Below are 25,254 nucleotides of genomic sequence, written 5' to 3'. Positions count from 1 at the left end.
TGTTTGAGTTTTGGTTGTGTTTGTTTTTTTGTGTTTGCGTTGGTGTTTGCTATTTTGTTTGCGTATGATATTGCGTTTGCTTTAGTGTTTGCGTTTGGATTGATGTTAGTGATTGTGTTTGTTTTTGGGTTTGTGTTTGCTTTTGAGTCAATGATTGCGTTTTTGTTATGTTTGCGTTTGGGTTTTATTTTTTTTATTTTTTATTTTTTTTGGCTGGAACGGCATGTCTAAAATATAAAGATGTATAGATTCTGAGTAAGTGTGGAAAACATGCATATAATAAAAAAACTGTACTTCATCATGCAATATTTTTAAATGGTTTATAAAGAACAGCGTGGGTTCTTATATTATTTATTGGATACTTTTACTAATATTTAGGAAGCGACCCACGCTTTTCTTTATAGTTATATACATAGTAGTGTATTATATTACAATATATTTATAGAAACCTATTTAGTTTATCTTTTTAGTGTATTAGTACATAAAAGTTTGTTATTAAAACTTTTTTTATGAATTTTTTTATGGTCACGGTCATAGTGAGAGACAAAATAAACAAGTTTTTAAAAAATTAGCTCACGTTAGGATATATATGTCAAGAAATGTATTTGTGTGCGTGTACTCGTAGGTTTACGTGAGACATTACCCTTTAAAAGATGTTACAGTTGCAGTTTTTAATTAAAATACTTACTTTTATCTCGTATGGATATACATATATGCTGTATATTGCTAAATCTCGATATATTGTCCCACGTCTGTGTGTAATAAATAAATGAGCAACTGTTGTAGCATTTGTTGGTACACCAGCACGTGACGCGTCACATGTCACAGTAAACGTTCCTCTAGCCTCAACTACACTTGGGCTGACGATATCATCTCTACTACTTTGACCGTTCACTAAAACGATAATCTGTCATTAATTGCTAAATAAAAATTTATTTTTAAAATATTTTTCAATTAAAGTAATCCATCTACTCTTTTATTAGACAATTGCAACTAAATTTAACACAATTTTAACAGTTATACAAAATATTTACTTTTTTATTTAATGAAATTTTCAAACAAAAATGTATGGGAAAAGAAAAAATACAACCTTTTGACCAACACAGTATTACCATCTCCAACCCGTATAAAATGCGGTAGTTCATTTTGAAATGCAGGACTATTGTCGTCATGAAACATTAATTTTACCAAATGGCGTAGCTAAATATAAAATGTGAGTTAACCAGTCTTTTTGTTTTAAATGGAGTCTAGTCTGTGTTACAATAGACGTGGCTTTGGAAGGCAGAGGTGATGCTAGTAGGAATGCAGGGGGAGATTTGGATAGATTTAATCGAGAAAAAATAAGTTAACTCTAGTTGTCAGTAATGAGATAGCAATCATCATTAGAGGTAAGGTGTTAACGGTGTGGTCGGATGATAGAGAATACAACTGCTTACTCGAAATTCTAGTGTTTGAATTTTTGTCTCTGTCTACCCAGCTCTGATAGATGCCTGACTCACTTTAGTGAAATAAAAGACGGCTGGGCATAGTGACGATCACACTTTTCTTTCATATGTCGGGATAACTGAAACATGTGAACTCTACTTTAACTGGTACCGTTATTTTCAAAAACTCACTTTTCTTGTGCAGCTTGGTTCACTGGTAGAGCTTGCGACTGCTAACTCAAAAGTCTCGAGTTCAGATTTCGGGCTCGATGTTGTAGGATGCAACTGAGTCCACTCAGGCCAGATGGTCAGCTGATTCACTTTAGGGAAACAAAATCGGCTGGGCATTGTGCAACCCGCACTATCACCGTGTATGACGAGGTCATTGAAACAGGTGAGCTCTACTTTATCTGCCCCTTAGGTCTTGGGCACTCTGTTTATTATGAAATAACATGGACATAATACCTAACAGCCTCATATGTTTGAAGGTTTGTGTTTTATCAACGCCAAGAAGTCGCCAGTAAGGTGCTACTTATTATTACAAAATCCAAACCCTAGCCCTAACATCGCTGTACCTACGCCACTGTTTCACCACTAGAGCTCTATACTTGCCACGTCACAACATTTTATCCACAAGAAACAAATCTCTGTCTGAGTACACATCCATGTGGGTGGTTTAAAAGATTATAGGCCTAACAACGGATTAAACAACAGCTTTCAAGCAGCCAAATCCTACATGTTTTTTGAGCTAACGATACAGGCATAGTTGTTTTGTAAAGTGTTGAGATGAAGATCAAACGATATTATATATTGAATGTGGGGTTCCTTATCACAGCTTAACCAACATTCTGGTACATCACAACATAGCCATGGGACTTATCAGACAATACGGGTCCATTTTTATAGTATTCCGCTACGCAACTATGAAGTAGAAACTAAAATATTTCTCTATACTACTAAAACTCTAGTTTGTTTACATTTTTGAATATTTATTTGTGGTTTTTTTTTTTTTTTTTTTTTTTTTTTTTTTTTTTTTTTTTTTTTTTTTTTTTTTTTTTTTTTTGTGTTTGTCTGATTGACTACTGGAGAGAATCTGCTATATGCATAGAGCTATAAAATAGTATGTAGGTAGAGAACAATTTTTGTTTTCAGACTTCAGACAGACTGTTAATCTCAAATTTATTTAAAGAGGTTAATTAATTTATTGATTTATTCATTGGTGGATTTTAAAAATTAGAAAAACGACTTTACTTTGAGTGAATAGTGACGTCACATGATTTGTTTACTTTTTAGTACAATAAATGGTGGCTCCAATACAAGATTTCGTATCAGGGGCGGAACTATAGTGCCGCCAGACCCCGCAATGCCGGGGGGGGGGTCCAGGCTGTTTAGGGTCCCACGGCTGACCATAATTAATATTTTTATAAACATTTAATTTAATTTTCGTGCATTTTTACCTTGATATTTGGTTTTTAAAAGAAAAATACTGTAGCTGCGGTACGATTATCTTTATTTTACAGTCATTATACCACGCTCTTTCGCAAAAATTAAAATACATTACCCAAACTGCAGTGTAAAATATAGGCAACTCTTCAAATTTGAATGACTTCTGTGAGTCGTTGCTCCCCTTTGACAGCCACATAGGGGACACGCAACTGTGACCGATCCTCCAAAGTGTACTGTTGCGGATGGGGCAGGGGATAGGGACCAAATAGGGGGCTCGAAAATTGTCGTCAAATGTATTTAAATATTTTAAAAAGTTATTTATAATTGTATTTTTTAAACTATGGTTAAGGCCGAGTTCTATTCCCCTACAATCAAACACACACTGTCGCGGGCAAAATCTTTTTTAAAAAATAACAGTCCATTGCTTGAGAAGCCGCTACATATGATGTGGGCTTTCATGATGCGCACTTCTTCTTTGCGGTATTGATTAGGGACCCAAAATCTATTGTACATTTTTCAACGTAAATATGTGTTTGTGATAGTGGTAGAATTTGTATCCTGTACTATATTGTATCCTACAAATAATAAAAAATAATATTATACTAGAAACTTCGGTTTTAAATACGTTTACTTGTTTTTGCTTTTACAAGAAATATCATAGTAAACTTTTAGGGCCTATACTTGGAATTATCTCCCCTGCGTAAGTTTCACAATGGGCGATGCTGAGATTCTGGTACAAGCCTTTTACGTTTGTTTGTTGACCGTTAGAGCTAATATACATCCCTCGACAAATGTAAGTGCCGTCATCTGAACATCTGGCATCACGGATAACTAATTTGATTTTCATCGTGTTCCTGTTTTTTGGCTGGTCCGCTGTACCTCTTCTTAGGCTTCCTTCAAAATTATAAGTCCAGTATCTTGGCGGAATTGTGAATGGTTCAACCTAAAAACAAAAAGAAAGAAGCTGAGATAGTCCGTTTTAAATTTTATATATAGATATATGTATATATATACATATATATATACAATATATATATATATACATATATATATATACATTATATATATATATATATATATATATATATATATATATATATATATATATATATATATATATATATATATATATATATACAATATATATATATATATATATGTGTATATGTGTATGTATATATATATATATATATATATATATATATATATATATATATATATATATATATATATATATATATATACTGGTGGGGCCGGAATGAACCGCAACGGAAAAAAGCGCAACGGAAAAAAGCGCAAAACAAAAAGCGCAACGGAAAAAAACGCAAACAGAAAAAAGCGCAAACGGAAAAAAGCGCAAACAGAAAAAAGCGCAAACGGAAAAAAGCGCAAACAGAAAAAAGCGCATACGGAAAAAAGTGCAAAGAGAAAAAAGCGCAAACGGTAAAAAGCGCAAAGAGAAAAAAGCGCAAACGGAAAAAAGCGCAAACAGAAAAAAGCGCAAACGGAAAAAAGCGCAAACAGAAAAAAGCGCAAACGGAAAAAAGCGCAAACAGAAAAAAGCGCAAACGGAAAAAAGCGCAAACAGAAAAAAGCGCATACGGAAAAAAGCGCAAAGAGAAAAAAGCGCAAACGGTAAAAAGCGCAAAGAGAAAAAAGCGCACACGGAAAAAAGCGAAAACGGAAAAAAGCGCAAACGGAAGAAAGCGCAAACGGAAAAAAGCGCAAAGAGAAAAGAGCGCAAACAGAAAAAAGCGCAAACAGAAAAAAGCGCACACGGAAAAAAGCGCAACCAGAAAAAAAACAACTAAAAATGTGCAAAAGAGAAATTTAGCACAGAGACCTATATGGACTAGATTGCACATGTATACATGACTGTTAAGGCTGCTGTGAGAGTGTCGTGTTTGATCACGTGATCTACTACCATTTAAAGCATACCACTACCATGTGCATTTCTATCACCATGATACAGGCGATAATCGCTTTACACAATGCCTATTATTTTCTTGGTCAATAATTATTCAACTACTATTCTCGTATAAATAAACATAAAACTATCGACATTACACGTAGTATCTTTCACATTCTCCCTAGTTCGAACTACCTAGCTTGCATACCATAACAACCCGTTCCTATGGCAAAACTACACTCTCTTTCATCCGCGTCATCGAACATGCATTCGTCATATCTCTCGTAACAACATTCATTCGCACCAAAATAACAATTATGTATTTAATATTTTTTTCACACCATGACGCACCTACCTACTTACCTACTACCCACCTACCCACCTACCCACTTACCCACCTACCCGCCTACTCACTTACCCACCTACCCACCAAAAAAGTATCGGCGAAGTTCGTAAGTTTCGTAAACATTACTAGACATCTTTTTTTTAATGAAAATTCATTGATATTATTGACATATGTTACAAATATGTTACATTTTGCGACAACCTTAATTAGTGTGTTGGGCTTGTTTGAAAACTCACTTCGAACTAACTCAATTACATGCTATTTATTTTAACATTACACGGTAAGCGTCAGCCAACTGTTGTGATGTGAGGTGAGGACAGGTTCGACAATAAACCAACACGAAAGTACGAAAGAGACATAGACTGCCTATTAGAGAATGGACCCCTTAACTTTCCTAACTCCACCATTTATTATACCCTACCTATCCTCTAAATTTCCTGCGCTAAATGTCACTTCCCTCCCAATCGTTCCTATTCTACAGAATTGTGTGTACTATTTATCTACATTCTTTAATCTCAATATAACTAAAATAGACTTTTGTTTGAAGGGTAATGAAAACATGTAAACAAAAGGGACGCTACTCTAAAGCTATGCGAATACTTATTTGCAGTGGCGTAGGCACGGTGGGGGGGGGGGGGGGTTAGGGGGGTTATAACCCCCCCCCCCCCCTTGGACCCCTCAGTATATATATATATATATATATATATATATATATATATATATATATATATATATATATATATATATGTTAAACTGAATAACTATGTAATGTAGGGCTCTACATGAGAGGGTCAACACTACCATTATATTCTGTCTAGCCATTCAGTAGTTCATCCCAAAGCACGACGACATCAAGGTATACAAATGATTCGACAGGATGACATTAATTTGACTATTTATTGCATTACAAAGGACGACTTGAACGAACTATACTAAGACTGGACTACATTACGACATCACTCTAACACAACAAGAACAAGTGTACTTTTTAACTTCTTTCCCCGACAACAACGAACCTACACTAAAACGTCACATTCTTTCGAACCGCGTAACTATTCAATGCGTCATTAACTTTCGCACTAATATTCGTTCACACCATTCCATGTTTAAACATACATCAAAACTATATATATATATATATATATATATATATATATATATATATATATATATATATATATATATATATATATATATATATATGAGGTAATTAGGTAGGTGGGTAGGCAGGCAGGCAGGTAGGTAGGCAGGTAGTTAGGTAGGCAGGCAGGTAGGCAGGCAGGCAGGCCAGCAGGTAGTTAGGCAGGTTTGCATGGCAGGTAGGTAGGTAAGTAGGCAGGTAGGTAGGTAGTTGGCAGGCAGGCAGGTAGGCAAGTAGATAAGTAGGTAGGCAGGCAGTTAGGCAGGCAGGTAGGCAGGCAGGTAGGTAGGTAGGTATATAGGCAGGTTTGCATGTAGACAGGTAGGTAGGTAGGTTGGTAGGTAGGTAGGTAGGTAGGTAGGTTGTGAGTGAGGTAGGTTGGTAGGTAGGTAGGTGCGTCATTATGAAATAATAGTAAATACATCATTGCTATGATGTGTGTTTTATCAGGTATTTTGGTGCGAATGAATGTTGTTGCGAGAAATATAACGAATGCATGTTTGATGACGCTGATGAAAGAGAGTGAAGTTTTGCCATAGGAACGGGTTGTTATGGTATGCAAGCTAGGTAGTTCGGACTAGGGAGAATAATGTGAGAGATACTTCGTGTAATGTCGATTTCAAGGATAGTTTTATGTTTATTTATAAGAGAATAGTAGTTGAATAATTATTGACCAAGAAAATAATAGGCATTGTGTAAAGTGATTATCGCCTGTATCGTGGTGATGGGAATGAACATGGTAGTGGTACGCTTTCTGGTTGCGAATTTTTCTGTTTGCGCTTTTTTCCGTTTGCGCTTTTTTCCGTTTGCGCTTTTTTCTGTGTGCGTTTTTTTCTGTGTGCGCTTTTTTCTCTTTGCGTTTTTTTCCGTTTGCTCTTTTTTCTGTTTGCGCTTTTTTCCGTTTGCGCTTTTTTCCGTTTGCGCTTTTTTCTGTGTGCGCTTTTTTCTCTTTGCGTTTTTTTCCGTTTGCGCTTTTTTCTCTTTGCGTTATTTTCTGTTTGCGCTTTTTTCTCTTTGCGTTTTTTTCCGTTTGCTCTTTTTTCTGTTTGCGCTTTTTTCCGTTTGTGCTTTTTTTGTTTGCGCTTTTTTCTGTGTGCGCTTTTTTCTCTTTGCGCTTTTTTCCGTTGCGGTTCTTTCTGGGAATCATTTATACTAGCGTACCCGTCCCCACGCGTAAATGTGTCATCTAGTCCATATGGTCTTTGTGCTAAATTTCTCTTTTGCACATTTTTCGTTGTGTTTTTTCTGGTTGCGAATTTTTCTGTTTGCGCTTTTTTTCTGTTTGCGCTTTTTTCCGTTTGCGCTTTTTTCCGTTTGCGCTTTTTTCCGTTGCGCTCTTTTCTCTTTGCGCTTTTTTCCGTTGCGCTTTTTGTTTTGCGCTTTTTTCCGTTGCGCTTTTTTCCGTTGCGGTTCTTTCTGGGAACCATTTATACTAGCGTACCCGTCCCCGCGCGTTGCCGCGGGAATAGAAGAAAGTCCGGCGAAATATATTAGAAGGGTTTCATCCATGCGTTACCAATCATATATTCTTAGAATCGTGAAGTTGTTTTCTAAAATTAAGTTATTTAAATGTAAACAATGCCTGCGCTTGGAACATAAATATCAGGACACGTGTTTGCCTACACTACCGCATGAAAACCTTGAGTATACATTAATCACTCACCAAAATAATATGGTAGAACACTTTGGTGACCGCCCATGTGTCAAAGACGTATAGGGGCGCTCTCAAAAATTATAATTATGTCTGAACATTTAGCACTTATTACACCCCTTGATAAATTAGGAAAATGAATTTTTAAAAAAGGGTTACTACAGTCCTTCACGAAAATCGAATCCAGGGCGTCCTCTGGCCCCAACAGGGTTCTATTTTGCCCCACCCCCAGGGCCTTCAAGTTAGCTTCATAGCGTATACGTTTGTTTTAAACAGTGCGATTGACTATTGATAAGAAGGGTTTCTATATTCTTTCACTATATCGAATACCGGGTGGTTCCGACGGCGCCCCGTCAAAGTGTGATTTGGCACCCCGTGCTACACTGTGAGCACTATGTGTTTATGTTTGCATTTACGTTTGTATTATTGTTTAAGTTTAGGCTTGCGTTTACGTTTTTGTGCTCGTTCGTATTTGTGTTTGTGTTTTCGTTTCTGTTTGTGTTTATGTTTGCATTTTTAATTGCGTTAGTGTTTGAGTTTTGGTTGTGTTTGTTTTTTTGTGTTTGCGTTGGTGTTTGCTATTTTGTTTGCGTATGATATTGCGTTTGCTTTAGTGTTTGCGTTTGGATTGATGTTAGTGATTGTGTTTGTTTTTGGGTTTGTGTTTGCTTTTGAGTCAATGATTGCGTTTTTGTTATGTTTGCGTTTGGGTTTTATTTTTTTTATTTTATTTTTTTTTTTGGCTGGAACGGCATGTCTAAAATATAAAGATGTATAGATTCTGAGTAAGTGTGGAAAACATGCATATAATAAAAAACTGTACTTCATCATGCAATATTTTTAAATGGTTTATAAAGAACAGCGTGGGTTCTTATATTATTTATTGGATACTTTTACTAATATTTAGGAAGCGACCCACGCTTTTCTTTATAGTTATATACATAGTAGTGTATTATATTACAATATATTTAGAGAAACCTATTTAGTTTATCTTTTTAGTGTATTAGTACATAAAAGTTTGTTATTAAAACTTTTTTTTATGAATTTTTTTATGGTCACGGTCATAGTGAGAGACAAAATAAACAAGTTTTTAAAAAATTAGCTCACGTTAGGATATATATGTCAAGAAATGTATTTGTGTGCGTGTACTCGTAGGTTTACGTGAGACATTACCCTTTAAAAGATGTTACAGTTGCAGTTTTTAATTAAAATACTTACTTTTATCTCGTATGGATATATATATATGCTGTATATTGCTAAATCTCGATATATTGTCCCACGTCTGTGTGTAATAAATAAATGAGCAACTGTTGTAGCATTTGTTGGTACACCAGCACGTGACGCGTCACATGTCACAGTAAACGTTCCTCTAGCCTCAACTACACTTGGGCTGACGATATCATCTCTACTACTTTGACCGTTCACTAAAACGATAATCTGTCATTAATTGCTAAATAAAAATTTATTTTTAAAATATTTTTCAATTAAAGTAATCCATCTACTCTTTTATTAGACAATTGCAACTAAATTTAACACAATTTTAACAGTTATACAAAATATTTACTTTTTTATTTAATGAAATTTTCAAACAAAAATGTATGGGAAAAGAAAAAATACAACCTTTTGACCAACACAGTATTACCATCTCCAACCCGTATAAAATGCGGTAGTTCATTTTGAAATGCAGGACTATTGTCGTCATGAAACATTAATTTTACCAAATGGCGTAGCTAAATATAAAATGTGAGTTAACCAGTCTTTTTGTTTTAAATGGAGTCTAGTCTGTGTTACAATAGACGTGGCTTTGGAAGGCAGAGGTGATGCTAGTAGGAATGCAGGGGGAGATTTGGATAGATTTAATCGAGAAAAAATAAGTTAACTCTAGTTGTCAGTAATGAGATAGCAATCATCATTAGAGGTAGGGTGTTAACGGTGTGGTCGGATGATAGAGAATACAACTGCTTACTCGAAATTCTAGTGTTTGAATTTTTGTCTCTGTCTACCCAGCTCTGATAGATGCCTGACTCACTTTAGTGAAATAAAAGACGGCTGGGCATAGTGACGATCACACTTTTCTTTCATATGTCGGGATAACTGAAACATGTGAGCTCTACTTTAACTGGTACCGTTATTTTCAAAAACTCACTTTTCTTGTGCAGCTTGGCTCACTGGTAGAGCTTGCGACTGCTAACTCAAAAGTCTCGAGTTCAGATTTCGGGCTCGATGTTGTAGGATGCAACTGAGTCCACTCAGGCCAGATGGTCAGCTGATTCACTTTAGGGAAACAAAATCGGCTGGGCATTGTGCAACCCGCACTATCACCGTGTATGACGAGGTCATTGAAACAGGTGAGCTCTACTTTATCTGCCCCTTAGGTCTTGGGCACTCTGTTTATTATGAAATAACATGGACATAATACCTAACAGCCTCATATGTTTGAAGGTTTGTGTTTTATCAACGCCAAGAAGTCGCCAGTAAGGTGCTACTTATTATTACAAAATCCAAACCCTAGCCCTAACATCTCTGTACCTACGCCACTGTTTCACCACTAGAGCTCTATACTTGCCACGTCACCACATTTTATCCACAAGAAACAAATCTCTGTCTGAGTACACATCCATGTGGGTGGTTTAAAAGATTATAGGCCTAACAACGGATTAAACAACAGCTTTCAAGCAGCCAAATCCTACATGTTTTTGAGCTAACGATACAGGCATAGTTGTTTTGTAAAGTGTTGAGATGAAGATCAAACGATATTATATATTGAATGTGGGGTTCCTTATCACAGCTTAACCAACATTCTGGTACATCACAACATAGCCATGGGACTTATCAGACAATACGGGTCCATTTTTATAGTATTCCGCTACGCAACTATGAAGTAGAAACTAAAATATTTCTCTATACTACTAAAACTCTAGTTTGTTTACATTTTTTGAATATTTATTTGTGTTTTTTTTTTTTTTTTTTTTTTTTTTTTTGTGTTTGTCTGATTGACTACTGGAGAGAATCTGCTATATGCATAGAGCTATAAAATAGTATGTAGGTAGAGAACAATTTTTGTTTTCAGACTTCAGACAGACTGTTAATCTCAAATTTATTTAAAGAGGTTAATTAATTTATTGATTTATTCATTGGTGGATTTTAAAAATTAGAAAAACGACTTTACTTTGAGTGAATAGTGACGTCACATGATTTGTTTACTTTTTAGTACAATAAATGGTGGCTCCAATACAAGATTTCGTATCAGGGGCGGAACTATAGTGCCGCCAGACCCCGCAATGCCGGGGGGGGGGGTCCAGGCTGTTTAGGGTCCCACGGCTGACCATAATTAATATTTTTATAAACATTTAATTTAATTTTCGTGCATTTTTACCTTGATATTTGGTTTTTAAAAGAAAAATACTGTAGCTGCGGTACGATTATCTTTATTTTACAGTCATTATACCACGCTCTTTCGCAAAAATTAAAATACATTACCCAAACTGCAGTGTAAAATATAGGCAACTCTTCAAATTTGAATGACTTCTGTGAGTCGTTGCTCCCCTTTGATAGCCACATAGGGGACACGCAACTGTGACCGATCCTCCAAAGTGTACTGTTGCGGATGGGGCAGGGGATAGGGACCAAATAGGGGGCTCGAAAATTGTCGTCAAATGTATTTAAATATTTTAAAAAGTTATTTATAATTGTATTTTTTAAACTATGGTTAAGGCCGAGTTCTATTCCCCTACAATCAAACACACACTGTCGCGGGCAAAATCTTTTTTAAAAAATAACAGTCCATTGCTTGAGAAGCCGCTACATATGATGTGGGCTTTCATGATGCGCACTTCTTCTTTGCGGTATTGATTAGGGACCCAAAATCTATTGTACATTTTTCAACGTAAATATGTGTTTGTGATAGTGGTAGAATTTGTATCCTGTACTATATTGTATCCTACAAATAATAAAAAATAATATTATACTAGAAACTTCGGTTTTAAATACGTTTACTTGTTTTTGCTTTTACAAGAAATATCATAGTAAACTTTTAGGGCCTATACTTGGAATTATCTCCCCTGCGTAAGTTTCACAATGGGCGATGCTGACGTACATAAGCGTTTTGTTGTCTCTTTCAAGTTTTTTTCCCGAGCCGACCCCCATCCCACCCCTCTTTCTTAGCCTCGCAAGTATCGAGTAGATAAATGTATCGTTTATGAACTACTTCCTAACCGTACATTCACCACTTCAGCACATTTAGCCAGAAACTAGACAGCACAAGTCAGCAGATATTAATTTACTTGCATAGTATTAGGCACATCCAATTCACAAAACAGGGAAGGTAAGATTATTTTATATACTTATTTAGAAATAAATTAGAACGTTTAGAATTAATTGAACATTATTAATAGTCAATTACTATTTATAAATGACGTCATTGAGGTGGGTGTGTGTGGGGGTCTGGTTTTTTTGTTAGTCGTTAAAAATGTGACGTCATTTGTGGATTCCCCCCCCCCCCCCCTAAATCAAAAGTTTATCCGACGCATGATCTGGCCACATACAGTTGTACATGCGAAAAACATTTTTCTGTCTATCATGCATTGCTGCATCATTCACCCAATCGCCATGAAAACTTGGGAAGCTGTATGCAACTTGATTTACGCGTAAATCAATTTGCATAAGGAGAATCAAAGTGTTATTATATAGCACAAAAAGACATCAGTAACGTTAAGAGTCTAGATAGCTAAATTGTTAGTGTAATAGGCTATCATGCGAGTGGCACGGGCTCAAGACACATCACGTCAATGTTAAAAAAAATACAATTTGCTTTTTTCTTTAGATGTGAATGATAAAGTTGCCTATCTGAACTTGGCGGGATACAGGGCAGATGAAGTAGAGCTCATCTGTTTCTTTGTCCTAAGCATATGAAGGGATAGTGTGGTCAGAGACATGCTAGGCCGTTATAGTTTTTTTAAACGATAAAAACATATTGTCTGAGACTTGGCGGGACACTGGGCAGGTGAAGTAGAGTTGAGAAGGTCACCTGTGACGTCAGTATATTAAGGGATAGTGTGGTCAGACCCATGCTCAGCCGAAATCGGTGTTTTTAAAAGGTAAAAAACGTCTTTTTGAATGTGGGGTCTGGTTTTTTTGTAATGATTAGTGACCGGCGTGATGTCATTTATGGATGACCGACGAAACCCACAGTTATCCAAGGGATGACCGGGTAAGTCTAGTTAAATTTAGAAATGATAAAATTAGATTTGGACAACAATAAAAGACCGAATACATATTTATAAAATATTAATTCCTAACCATAGATAATAGGTGAATTAGGTGAGTTAGGTGAGTCAGGTCAGTCAGCTGAATTAGGTAAGTCAGTCGGGCAAGTGAATCCATTGAGTCAGGTGAGCCAGGTGAGTCAGGTGAGCCAGGTGAGCCAGGTGAATTAGGTGAGTTAGGTGAGCCAGGTGAGCCAGGTGAGCCATGTGAGCCAGGTGAGTCAGGTGAGCCAGGTGAGTCAGGTGAGTCAGGTGAGCCAGGTGAGTCAGGTGAGTCAGGTGAGCCAGGTGAATTAGGTGAGTTAGGTGAGCCAGGTGAGCCAGGTGAATTAGGTGAGTTAGGTGAGCCAGGTGAGCCAGGTGAGCCATGTGAGCCAGGTGAATTAGGTGAGTTAGGTGAGCCAGGTGAGCCAGGTGAGTCAGGTGAGCCAGGTGAATTAGGTGAGTTAGGTGAGCCAGGTGAGCCAGGTGAATTAGGTGAGTTAGGTGAGCCAGGTGAGCCAGGTGAATTAGGTGAGTTAGGTGAGCCAGGTGAATTAGGTGAGTTAGGTGAGCCAGGTGAGCCAGGTGAGTCAGGTGAGCCATGTGAACCAGGTGAGTTAGGTGAGCCAGGTGAATTAGGTAAATTAGGTGAGCCAGGTGAGCCAGGTGAATTAGGTGAGTTAGGTGAGCCAGGTGAGCCAGGTGAGCCATGTGAGCCAGGTGAGTCAGGTGAGCCAGGTGAATTAGGTGAGTTAGGTGAGCCAGGTGAGCCAGGTGAGCCATGTGAGCCAGGTGAGTCAGGTGAGCCAGGTGAATTAGGTGAGTTAGGTGAGCCAGGTGAGCCAGGTGAGTCAGGTGAGCCATGTGAGCCAGGTGAGTCAGGTGAGCCAGGTGAGCCAGGTGAGCCAGGTGAGCCATGTGAGCCAGGTGAATTAGGTGAATTAGGTGAGTTAGGTGAGCCAGGTGAATTAGGTGAGTTAGGTGAGCCAGGTGAGCCAGGTGAGTCAGGTGAGCCATGTGAGCCAGGTGAGTTAGGTGAGCCAGGTGAGCCAGGTGAATTAGGTGAGTTAGGTGAGCCAGGTGAGCCAGGTGAGCCAGGTGAGTCAGGTGAGCCATGTGAGCCAGGTGAGCCAGGTGAGCCAGGTGAATTAGGTGAATTAGGTGAGTTAGGTGAGCCAGGTGAGCCAGGTGAGCCAGGTGAGCCAGGTGAATTAGGTGAGTTAGGTGAGCCAGGTGAGCCAGGTGAGCCAGGTGAGCCAGGTGAATTAGGTGAGTCAGTCGGGCAAGTGAATCCATTAAGTCAGGTGAGCCGGGTGAGCCGGGTTAGCCAGGTGAGCAAGGTGAGCCAGATGAGCCAGGTGAGTGAGGTGAGCCGGGTTAGCCAGATGAGCAAGGTGAGTGAGGTGAATTAGGTGAGTCAGTCGGGCAAGTGAATCCATTGAGTCAGGTGAGCCGGGTAAGCCAGGTGAGCCAGGTGAGCCAGGTGAGTCAGGTGAGCCGGGTGAGCCAGATGAGCCAGAGGAGCCGGGTGAGTCAGGTGAGCCGGGTGAGCCAGATGAGCCAGGTGAGTCAGGTGAGCCAGGCGAGCCAGGTGAGTTAGGTGAGTCAGATGACTTAGGTGAGATAGGTGAGATAGTTGAGCCATGTAAGTCAGGTAAGTAAGTTGAGCCAGGTGTGTAAGGTGAGATAGGTGAGTCAGGTTATTCAGGTGAGTCAGGTAATTCAGGTGAGTCAGGTAATTTGGGTGAAGCAGGTAAGTCAGGTGAGTCAGGTGAACCAGGTGAGATAGGTGAGCCAGGCGTCAGGTGAGCAAGTTTATTTAAATTTTCCGTGACAAATTGTAAACAACCAAATTACTTTTTGTAAACTTACAAAAAATACTAAAACATCAAAAAACATCAAAAACATCGAATCTTAAGTAAAGTCCGTCAAAAATCAAAACTGTTATGTTTTTATAACTTTATTTTAATAAACTCGCACCAGATTTCTAAAATCTAAAATCCGAGACTACACGGCTGTGTCCATTTTAACCATCAAATAGTCCTGCTGAACATTCGCACCACAAGCGCAGGAAGTTCCAAACCAAAACATTTTCACACAAACGCGTTTTTTTCTGCGCTTCCTCTGAACAGCGTCTGTCATTTTAGGCACCATCCCGGTGGGAATTTGGTCGCGCTAATAGACTTTCACAGGTAGACTGGAACATTTTTTTATAAAATTATTGTATGCATTTTATATTTTATAAGTGACATATAATTAAATTATATTTAATTTGTCGTAAGAGATATAATTCGATTATTATGTTTGTTTTTGAATGATCGGTATGTTTAAGATCACAATATGTCAAACACACCATGCCCTAATGCTAACACTAGCCTTAGCTTAAAAATTAAAATGAGTGTACTTTATCTAAACACACCATGCCCTAATGCTATCTCTAGCCCGTACGGTTTCTAAACATATCATGCCCTAATGCTAACACTAGCCTTAGCTTAAACCTGTGTGTACATTATCTAAACACACCATGCCCTCATACTAACTTTAGCCTTAGCTTAAACCTGTGTGTACTTTATCTAAACACACCATGCCCTAATGCTAACTCTTGCCTGTACGATATCTAAAAACATCATTCTCTAATCCTAACTCTTACCTTAGGATAAACATGTGTGTAATTTATCTAAACACACTATGCCCTAATGCTAATTCTAGCCTTCGCTTAAACCTGTGTGTACTTTATCTAAAGAGAACATGCCCTAACGTTAACTCTAGCTTCAACCTAAACTGTTTCAGTTGAAGGTGACCCCAGACTTGCAGCCATGCAGAAAAACTTGATCGTCACCTGCACCCCTGATGACTACAACAAGAAGATGTTCCCACCCTTTAAGTGGTGGAATGTAGGTATCATCTTCTGCTGTATGTGTCACCTTCTGATGTAGGTATCACCTTCTATTGTAGGTATCACCTTCTGCTGAATGTGTCAACTTCTGCTGTAGGTTTCACTTTCTGCTGTATGTGTCCACTTCTAAAGCAGGTATTACGTTGTTGTGGGTATCCACTTTATGCTGTATATATCACCTTCTGCTGTATGTATCACCTTCTGATGTAGGTATCATCTTCTGGTGTTTGTATCACCTTCTGATGTATGTATCACCTTCTGATGTATGTATCACCTTCTGATGTATGTATCACCTTCTGCTGTATGTATCACCTTCTGCTGTATGTATCACCTTCTGCTGTATGTATCACCTTCTGCTGTATGTATCACCTTCTGCTGTATGTATCACCTTCTGCTGTATGTATCACCTTCTGCTGTATGTATCACCTTCTGCTGTATGTATCACCTTCTGCTGTATGTATCACCTTCTGCTGTATGTATCACCTTCTGCTGTATGTATCACCTTCTGCTGTATGTATCACCTTCTGCTGTATGTATCACCTTCTGCTGTATGTATCACCTTCTGCTGTATGTATCACCTTCTGCTATATGTATCACCTTTTCCTGTGTTTATCACCTTCTGCTGTCTGTATCACTAGTTCCTTTCTCCTATCACAAGCCCCCCCCCCTTCACCCCCCCCACACACACACACACACTGTTAACGCCAGTATCCACGTTTCAGGATACCAAAGGTAAACGTAAAAAGATTACCACCATCAGAAGGGATGAGTTACCTATCCCAAAGCTACCTGAAATCTACCCCTACAGGTACACCTCGGCGGGTCCCAGCACCATAGGCAGAACAAAGAAGGAGATGGACATCCACAAAACTCTATGTAAGTAACAGACTATTCTGAAAATAGGGGTGTAAGGTTGTTTGTCGAGTTGTAATGACAGGTTTAGTTCAGGGGCGTAGCGAGGGGGGGGGGGGGCGGCGGGGGGGTGCGGACCGCACCGGGTGACACCATTTAGGGGGGTGACACCAAGGCAAAAAATTGCAAAATATATAGAGAAAAACTCGAGGGGGGGGTGAAAATCGAAAGTTTGAGGGGGGGTGCAAATTGAAAGTTTGAGGGGGGGTGCAAATTGAAAATTTGAAAGTTTGTCCCTGGGAAGGGTCTCTATGCCTCTGGGGGGGGGGGATGACACCATTAAGTGCCGCACCGGGTGACACCCGACCTCGCTACGCCACTGGTTTAGTTAATGTTAGATTCAGAATTTAGGGCTAGGGTTAATATAGGACTTGGGTTAGGATTGAGTTAGGAATAAGATTAGCGTTAACATTGCATAATCATTGTTTTATTTAGTTAACAACCAGTAAGTTAACACCCTTTTGTTAAGAATGTTCCATTATTGCGGAATCATCGTTCATAGGTATAACACATACATACCCAACTCGACACTAACTTAGATTAGGGGAGTAGGGTCTATTACTCTTGTTGGCGTCTACTGATGTGTCTTCTGGTTTGTTCGTTGTATTGTAGTATCGGGTTTAGAGTTTCTCCCAGGCATCTCTTAGGGGGGAGGGGGATCAGAGTTCCCCCCCCCCCCCCCACCCCGAAGAATGTCTACCGCCCCCCCCCCCCTTTCCCCGAACGAAATGGAATTTATATAGAAAATATATACTTTTAACAGTGTCCGTACCCCCCCCCCCCCCCCGGAGAAAAAAGTCTGGAAGAAACACTGATCGGGTTATTGTTAGTAATATTAGATTCAGACTTTATAAAAAGGGTATGTTAGGAATTGGTTTGGGATTTAAGTTACGGATAGTGATGGCGCTATCCTAATCATGTCTTATTAGTTTATATCTAAACTCCTGTCACCTGCAATTGTTTTAAATCCTTTATGTGGGATTATCAGACTCTCTTAAGGTAAGGAGGATTGACCAGATTAGGTGTTAAGAAAAATATTAATTTAACACGAATTTAGGCCTAGGGTTAAGATTTAGGCTTCATGTAACACGCAACGTATTTGGATTATGTTTTGCTGTTTATCCTTGTGGATATTGGCACTGAAGTTAAGGTTACATGTATTTACCTTGTGTCCTCTAGTTAGCTAGTTTTATACCTCCACCGCCCCTCTCAACCAGAGGCGTAGCGAAAGGGGGGCAGGGGTACATATGTCCCCGGGCGCCGATCTTAGGGGGCGCCAAAATGGGTTGGAAAAACAAATTTTATTAAAATCTCATTTTTGCTGCATTTTTGCTTTATAAATATAAAAAATATATGGGGGGGGGGGGGGGGGGGGGTTGTCGAAAGTTCGAGAGGGGAGGGGGTGCACATCGAAAATTGAAAAGTTGATCCCGAGGGGGGCGCCAAATTGAAAGTTTGTCCCCGGGCGCCGGGAAGGGTCGCTACGCCTCTGCTCTCAACGTTACGGTGATAAAAAAATTTTGTACGAACGCAATTTATTCTTCAAAAGATTGACTCACCAGGTAGTAGGTTTTAGACTTGTATTAGTTAGCTGTATACTTTAACTAGCTGCTATGATTAAAGATAATCCCCTCCCTGCAGTGGCGTAGCGAGGTCGGGTGTCACCCGCTGCGACACTTAATGGTGTCACCACCCCCCCCCCCCCCAGAGGCGTAGCGACCCTTACCGTGTACACAAACTTTCAATTTTCGATTTGCACCCCCCCCCCCCCCCCCCTTCAAACTTTCGATTTGCACCTCTTAAAACACTATTTAACAATTAATTAAGTGGAATTACCATTTTTCTCTATATATTTTACTATTATTTGCCTTGGTGTCACCCCCCTAAATGGTGCGGTCCGCAACCCCCCCCCCCCCCCCCCCCCCGCTACGCCTCTGCCTCCCTGACCTTAGCTTTAACCCTAACGACGTCACTAACAATCAAATTTTAATCGCCTACTAATAACCCAACACTCCCTTGTATTGGAAGCTTCCATTCTCGGCGCCTGAAAAAGTGCATCAAATTTTGTGTTCGCAATGCTCTAAAGTCTATCTTAAATAATCTTCTGTTCAACCTGTTCACCCTATTTGACTGTTTTGGTATAACCCGATGTGACGTAGTAATGAGACAAGTTTCTTCGCAGTTCGGATCAAACCAAAAGTAATTGGGGAGGACAAGCTGGATCTTCACATGGTCACTCAGGTCAAAGGTTATGAGACGGTGAGTTCAAAGTTTATTCAGTAGGAGGTTTAGGTATTGGGTAGTTTAACTGAACAGGTTTAAGTTGTGGATAGTGTAATTCAACAAGTTTAAGTTTTGTGTAGTTTAAAATAACAGGTTTAAATTTTGGTTGTATAATTTAGCAGCTTTAAGTTTTAGGCAACCTGTCTATACAGGAGGTTTAAGTTTTTGTTAGTCTGTGTTTTGACACGAGGTTTACGTGTTGGATAATGTTTCAGTATATGTTTATTTATTTTTGGTAAGTTTAAAAACGTAACACATTTAATTGAGAAAAATCCAGCACTAACCCTCACTCTAACTCAAACACTAACCCACACTCTAACTCAAACACTAACCCACACTTTAACTCAAACACTAACCCTCACTCTAAATCAAACACTAACACACACTTTAACTCAAATACTAACCCACATTTTAACTCAAACACTAAGACACACTCTAACTCAAACACAAACTCCTGACTTTAACTCAAACACAAACTCCTGACTTTAACTCAAACACCATCTCCTGACTTTAACACAAACACAAACTCCAGACTTTAACCCAAACACAAACTCTTGACTTTAACACAAACACAAACTCCTGACTTTAACACAAACTCCTGACTTTACTTACAGACGAGCATGACGGCTTCTATGGCCCCCTTCATCAAAACGGTTGTCGACGATTCGATTGTCATTGGTCGAGGTATTGCTCCAGGTCTCAATGTAAGTCAATAGGTTTGGTCTGGTCAAGGTTTGGTCTGGTCAAGGTTTGGTCAAGGTTTGGTTTGGTCAAGGTTTGGTTTGGTCAAGGTTTGGTTTGGTCAAGGTTTGGTCTGGTCAAGGTTTGGTCTGGTCAAGGTTTGGTCTGGTCAAGGTTTAGTCAAGGTCGGGTTTGTCAAGGTTTGGTTTGGTCAAGGTTTGGTTTTGTCAAGGTTTGGTCTGGTCAAGGTTTGGTCAAGGTGGGGTTGTCAAGGTTTGGTTTGGTCAAGGTTTGGTTTGGTCAAGGTTTGGTCTGGTCAAGGTTTGGTTTGGTCAAGGTTTGGTCTGGTCAAGGTTTGGTCAAGGTGGGGTTGTCAAGCTTTGGTCTGATCAAGGTTTGGTCAAGGTGGGGTTGTCAAGGTATGGTTTGGTCAAGGTTTGGTTTGGTCAAGGTTTGGTCTGGTCAAGGTTTGGTTTGGTCAAGGTTTGGTCTGGTCAAGGTTTGGTCTGGTCAAGGTTTGGTCAAGGTGGGGTTTGTCAAGGTTTGGTTTGGTCAAGGTTTGGTTTGGTCAAGGTTTGGTCTGGTCAAGGTTTGGTTTGGTCAAGGTTTGGTTTGGTCAAGGTTTGGTTTGGTCAAGGTTTGGTCTGGTCAAGGTTTGGTTTGGTCAAGGTTTGGTTTGGTCAAGGTTTGGTCTGGTCAAGGTTTGGTCTGGTCAAGGTTTGGTCAAGGTGGGGTTTGTCAATCTTAGGTTCGGTCAAGGGTTGGTTTTGTCAATGTTTGGGTTTGGTCAAGGTTGGATTTGGTCAAGGTTTGGTTTGGTCAAGGTTTGGGTTTGGTCAAGGTTTGGTCAAGTTGGGGTTTGTCAAGGTTTGGTCTGGTCAAGGTTTGGTCTGGTCAAGGTTTGGTTTGGACAAGTTTGGGTTTGGTCAAGTTTGGGTTTAGTCAAGGTTGAGTTTGGTCAAGGTTGGGTTTGGTCAAGGCTGAGTTTGGTCGAGGATGGGTTTGGTCAAGGTTTGGTTTGGATTGGTTTGGTCAAGGTTTGGTCAAGGTTGGGTTTGGTCTTGTTTGGTTTAGTCAATATTGGGTTTGGTCAAGTTTTGGTTTGGTCAATGTTAGGTTAAGGTAGGTTTTGGTCAAGTTTGGGTTTAGTCAAGGTTGAGCTTGGTCAAGGTTGGTTTGGTCAAGGTTGAGCTTGGTCGAGGTTGGGTTTAGTCAAGGTTGAGTTTGGTCAAGGTTGGATTTGGTCAAGGTTGAGTTTGGTCAAGGTTGGATTTGGTCAAGGTTTGGTTTAGTCAAGGTTTGGTTTGGTCAAAATTGGGTTCGTTCAAGGTTTGGTTCGGCAAGGTTTGGTTTAGTCAAGTTTGGGTTTGGTCAAGGTTGGGTTCGGTCAAGGTTTGGTTTAGTCAGGGTTGGGTTCGGTCAAGGTTTGTTTTAGACAAGGTTGGGTTTGGTCAAGGTTTGGTTGGTCAAGGTTTTGTGTAATATTTCCCTCTGTTAGTTGTTGTATGTGGTTGATCTTTGAGTCTGTTAGATGTTATATGTGTTTCATTTTTCTGTCTGCTATATGTTGTTTGTGTTCAAGCTCTCCCTCTGTTGTACATATTTTATCTATCCCTCTGTTATACATTGTAGGTGTTTGAATTCCTCTCTTTTATATGTTGTATGTGTTAACCTCGCTATTTTCTATATGTTGTATGTGATTGATCTCTCCCTATGCCTTATATTGTATGTGATTGAGCTCTACCTCTATGTGTTTCATCTTTCCCTCTGCTATGTACGTTGTATTTGTTTAAGCTCTCTCTCTCTCTCTATCTCTCTCTCTCTCTCTCTCTCTCTTTCTCTTTTGGATGTTATATGTGTTTAACCTCACTCTCTTCTATATGGTGTATGTGTTTTACCTCTCCATCTGTTATGTGTAGTATGTGTTAACCTCACTCTCTTCCATGTTATATGTGGTTCATCTCTCCCCAATCTATATGTTGTATGTGATAACTTCACTCTCTTCTATATATTGTATGCAGAGTTTCTTCCAGGCATCTCTTTTTTACCGCCCCCCCCCCCCCCCGAACGAAATGAAATTTATATAATTTATATAGAAAATATATACTTTTAACAGTGTCCGCCACCCCCCCCCCCCCCCCCCCCGGAGAAAAAGGCTGGAAGAAACACTGATTGTATGTGCTAACCTCTCCAACTGCTATATGTTCTATGTGTTTAATCACGATCTCTCTAGGAACCGCTGTACGTCCCATTCAAATCATCCTCTAAGTTTGACAAATACATCATTGACACGCTCCATCCTGGTTGGCGTGATGACCCCTTGTATAAGAGGTAATCTTTGTTGTAAGGGGAGGGGGTCATGATGTGATGACCCCTTGTATAAGAGGTAATCTTTGTTGTAAGGTTAGGTTTAGCCCCGGGGTGGGTTGTTTTGTGATGACCCCCTTGTATAAGCGGTAATCTTTGTTGTAAGTTTAGGGTTAGCCCAGGGGTGGGTCGTTTTGTGATGACCTCTTGTATAAAAGTAACCTTTGTTCTTGTAAGGTTAGGGTAAGTCCTGGGAGGGGGTTATGCTATAGCTTGTATATGAGGACACTCTTTGTTGTAAGGATAGGGTTAGTCCCTGGAGAGGGCCGTTGCGTGATAATTAATAAATGCAATCTTCAAGGATAATGATTAGAAATGTAAACGTAAGTTCATAACGTAAGTGTGATAGGGTTTCGACACAAATAAAGCAGGTCGAGTAATTATTGAAACAGATCCCAAAAAAAGTTGTATTTTTGTAAACTTAACAGTTCAGTCTAATGAAATTTGGGCGGATGATGTTACCTTACACCATGCAATCCATGTTGCAGATAAAGTAGAGTTCGTCTTTTTATGTGACCTCGATATATGAATGGTCAGCATTATGTCCAGCCGGTTTTACTTTCCCTAACATAAGTCAGGTACCGATAGAACCTGCATGAGTTCTGGTACGTCCTACTGACTCTAGCCCGGGATCCGAACTCGAGACTTTTGGGGTAGCAGTCGTGCACTCTACAACCCGACCACACCGTTCCGTACGCCGCTAAAGTTTGAACGTCAACATTCCAGGTGTGTGAAGTTCCACTTCCGGGACACTCCGGAAGACGAGGGGCCAACGGATGTCTCCAAGCGCTAGGTCTGGCATCAGATTGTGTCTGTCATTATCTCCTAAGATTCTCCCACTGACCAATGCCCTGCAACACGAAGACCACACTTCTTGTATGTCCGCACACTATATGGAAAATCTACATCTGTACCCTTAAGGTTTATGACCAATGTATGTCTGTTGTAGAAATAAATAAAAACAAGATATACGAGTTTGGCCGATCTGGTTTAAAACTTTTTAGGAATTAAAAATGAACTTCGTGAAATTTTCACTTCCGCAAATAATTAAATAAAAACAAGTTAATGAATAAAATTGTTTAGAAATCTGTTACCTTCTTGGGGCTGTGTATGTATTTGTTAAATCAGGATTTAGTTGTTGGTGAGTTGTTGGTTGGCTAGTTGTGTGTCGGTAGTTGTGTGGGTAGTTGTAGAACCAGGATGTGTGATTGTGTGGGTTGTAGTGTGTGGGTAGTTGTAGGGGCTGGATGTATGATTGTGTGGGTAGTTGTTGTGTGTGTAGTTGTGTGTGGGTAGTTGTGTGTGGGTAGTTGTGTGTGGGTAGTTGTAGAACCAGGATGTGTGGTTGTGTGGGTAGTTGTTGTAAAGGGTAGTTGTGTGGGTAGTTGTGTGGGTAGTTGTAGGACTAGGATGTGTGGTTGTGTGGGTTGTAGTGTGTGGGTAGTTGTAGAACCAGAATGTGTGGTTGTGTGGGTAGTTGTAGGAGCTAGATGTATGATTGTGTGGGTAGCTGTTGTGTGGGTAGCTGTGTGTGGGTAATTGTGTGTCGGTAGTTGTGTGGGTAGTTGTAGAACCAGGATGTGTGGGTTGTAGTGTGTGGGTAGTTGTGTGTGGGTAGTTGTGTGGGTAGTTGTGTGGGTAGTTGTGTGGGTAGTTGTGTGGGTAGTTGTGTGTCGGTTGTAGTGTGTCGGTAGTTGTGTGTGGGTAGTTGTGTGTCGGTAGTTGTGTGTGGGTAGTTGTGTGGGTAGTTGTGTGTGGGTAGTTGTGTGGGTAGTTGTGTGGGTAGTTGTGTGTGGGTAGTTGTGTGTGGGTAGTTGTGTGTGGGTAGTTGTGTGTGGGTAGTTGTGTGTGGGTAGTTGTGTGTGGGTAGTTGTGTGGGTAGTTGTGTGGGTAGTTGTGTGTGGGTAGTTGTGTGTGGGTAGTTGTGTGTGGGTAGTTGTGTGTGGGTAGTTGTGTGTCGGTTGTAGTGTGTCGGTAGTTGTGTGTGGGTAGTTGTGTGTGGGTAGTTGTGTGTGGGTAGTTGTGTGGGTAGTTGTGTGGGTAGTTGTAGAACCAGAACGTGTAGTTGTGGAGTCTTTGAATAACAAAAGCTGGTGCCTAATCTCTAGGGAGATTTTTGACGGACTTTAAATTTTCATTGCACATTTTTCCATAATCTTGTTGTGTATTATGTGGGTGACGGGTGGGTTGTGAGAAATCGGGTTGATCTATAACAGAGGCGAACTAGTGGAGTCAACTAACACGTGATAAGGTGTACTTGACTACAGGGTTTCTCTCAGACATTTGTTTTCTCCGTGGGGGGGGGGGAGAAGAACTTGAAATTTGGGAGAGGGGTTGGGGACGCACTTAAAATGTATTTTGATACTATATATTTTTTCATTCAATGCTTTAAAAACCCTCCCTCCACCCCCACCCCCCCCCCCATCCCCACACACACACACACTCCCCCGAAGAATGTGGTTAAGGTGGCGCTATATTTGTAATATAAAGCTTTATATAGTAAAAAAAAAATACCACACAAATCTACTGATTCAGCAACTTGTTTTCTGGCTAATGTATTTGTCTTGTAGCTGTTACAAATAGGAAAAATATTGATTTAAACTTGTACACAATGTAATCACGCTCTAACTACAGCAACTCGTATATAAAAGTAGGTAAAAAAGTAATGCTCCTCTATAAATCTAGAAATCCGTGGCCAGATTAAGTAAATTTTATATTTTGCTTGACTTGGGCATATAAATGGATGGTTTGGTCAGTACTTTGTCCAGCACTGTACCCACCATAGCTTGCTAGACTCCGAAGGGACGTCCGAAGTTCACCAGTCCGAACCGAGATCCGAACTCGAGACCATGGGGCTAGCATCAAAACGCTCTACCATTCGGCCTCGTCGTTCCTCACTCATATCTATAAATATAATTCTCTTCTTGGAGAGCTGTAAGCTTGCTCCCTACC

General features: G+C 39.8%; 3 protein-coding genes across 3 annotated transcripts; 2 read left to right on the top strand and 1 right to left on the bottom strand.

Annotated features, from left to right (window-relative positions):
• Positions 1–3,368: 3,368 nt before the first annotated feature.
• LOC131936212 (uncharacterized) lies at positions 3,369–9,671 on the bottom strand. Its single transcript, XM_059293125.1, has 3 exons — positions 9,538–9,671; positions 9,136–9,341; positions 3,369–3,813 (listed from the first exon to the last, which is right to left on the bottom strand). The coding sequence occupies exons 1-3, from the start codon at positions 9,617–9,619 to the stop codon at positions 3,526–3,528; spliced, it is 576 nt and encodes a 191-aa protein (XP_059149108.1). The 5' UTR covers positions 9,620–9,671; the 3' UTR covers positions 3,369–3,525.
• Positions 9,672–10,150: 479 nt separating this feature from the next.
• Positions 10,151–14,575, top strand: LOC131936185 (collagen alpha-1(IV) chain-like). Its single transcript, XM_059293099.1, has 2 exons — positions 10,151–10,265; positions 13,308–14,575. The coding sequence occupies exons 1-2, from the start codon at positions 10,151–10,153 to the stop codon at positions 14,573–14,575; spliced, it is 1,383 nt and encodes a 460-aa protein (XP_059149082.1).
• Positions 14,576–15,249: 674 nt separating this feature from the next.
• On the top strand, positions 15,250–23,393 carry LOC131936219 (uncharacterized). The gene is made up of 7 exons (XM_059293134.1): positions 15,250–15,355; positions 15,954–16,057; positions 16,782–16,935; positions 19,154–19,230; positions 19,869–19,958; positions 22,169–22,266; positions 23,029–23,393. The coding sequence occupies exons 2-7, from the start codon at positions 15,980–15,982 to the stop codon at positions 23,093–23,095; spliced, it is 564 nt and encodes a 187-aa protein (XP_059149117.1). The 5' UTR covers positions 15,250–15,355; positions 15,954–15,979; the 3' UTR covers positions 23,096–23,393.
• The last annotated feature ends 1,861 nt before the right edge of the window (positions 23,394–25,254 follow it).

Source organism: Physella acuta, unplaced genomic scaffold, assembly GCF_028476545.2.
Source record: "Physella acuta isolate Inbredline_101_S28 unplaced genomic scaffold, ASM2847654v3 ptg000171l, whole genome shotgun sequence".
NCBI lineage: Eukaryota > Metazoa > Mollusca > Gastropoda > Physidae > Physella > Physella acuta.
The sequence above is the reverse complement of the archived record's forward strand: the minus strand, read 5'-3'. Positions and strand labels throughout refer to the sequence as shown.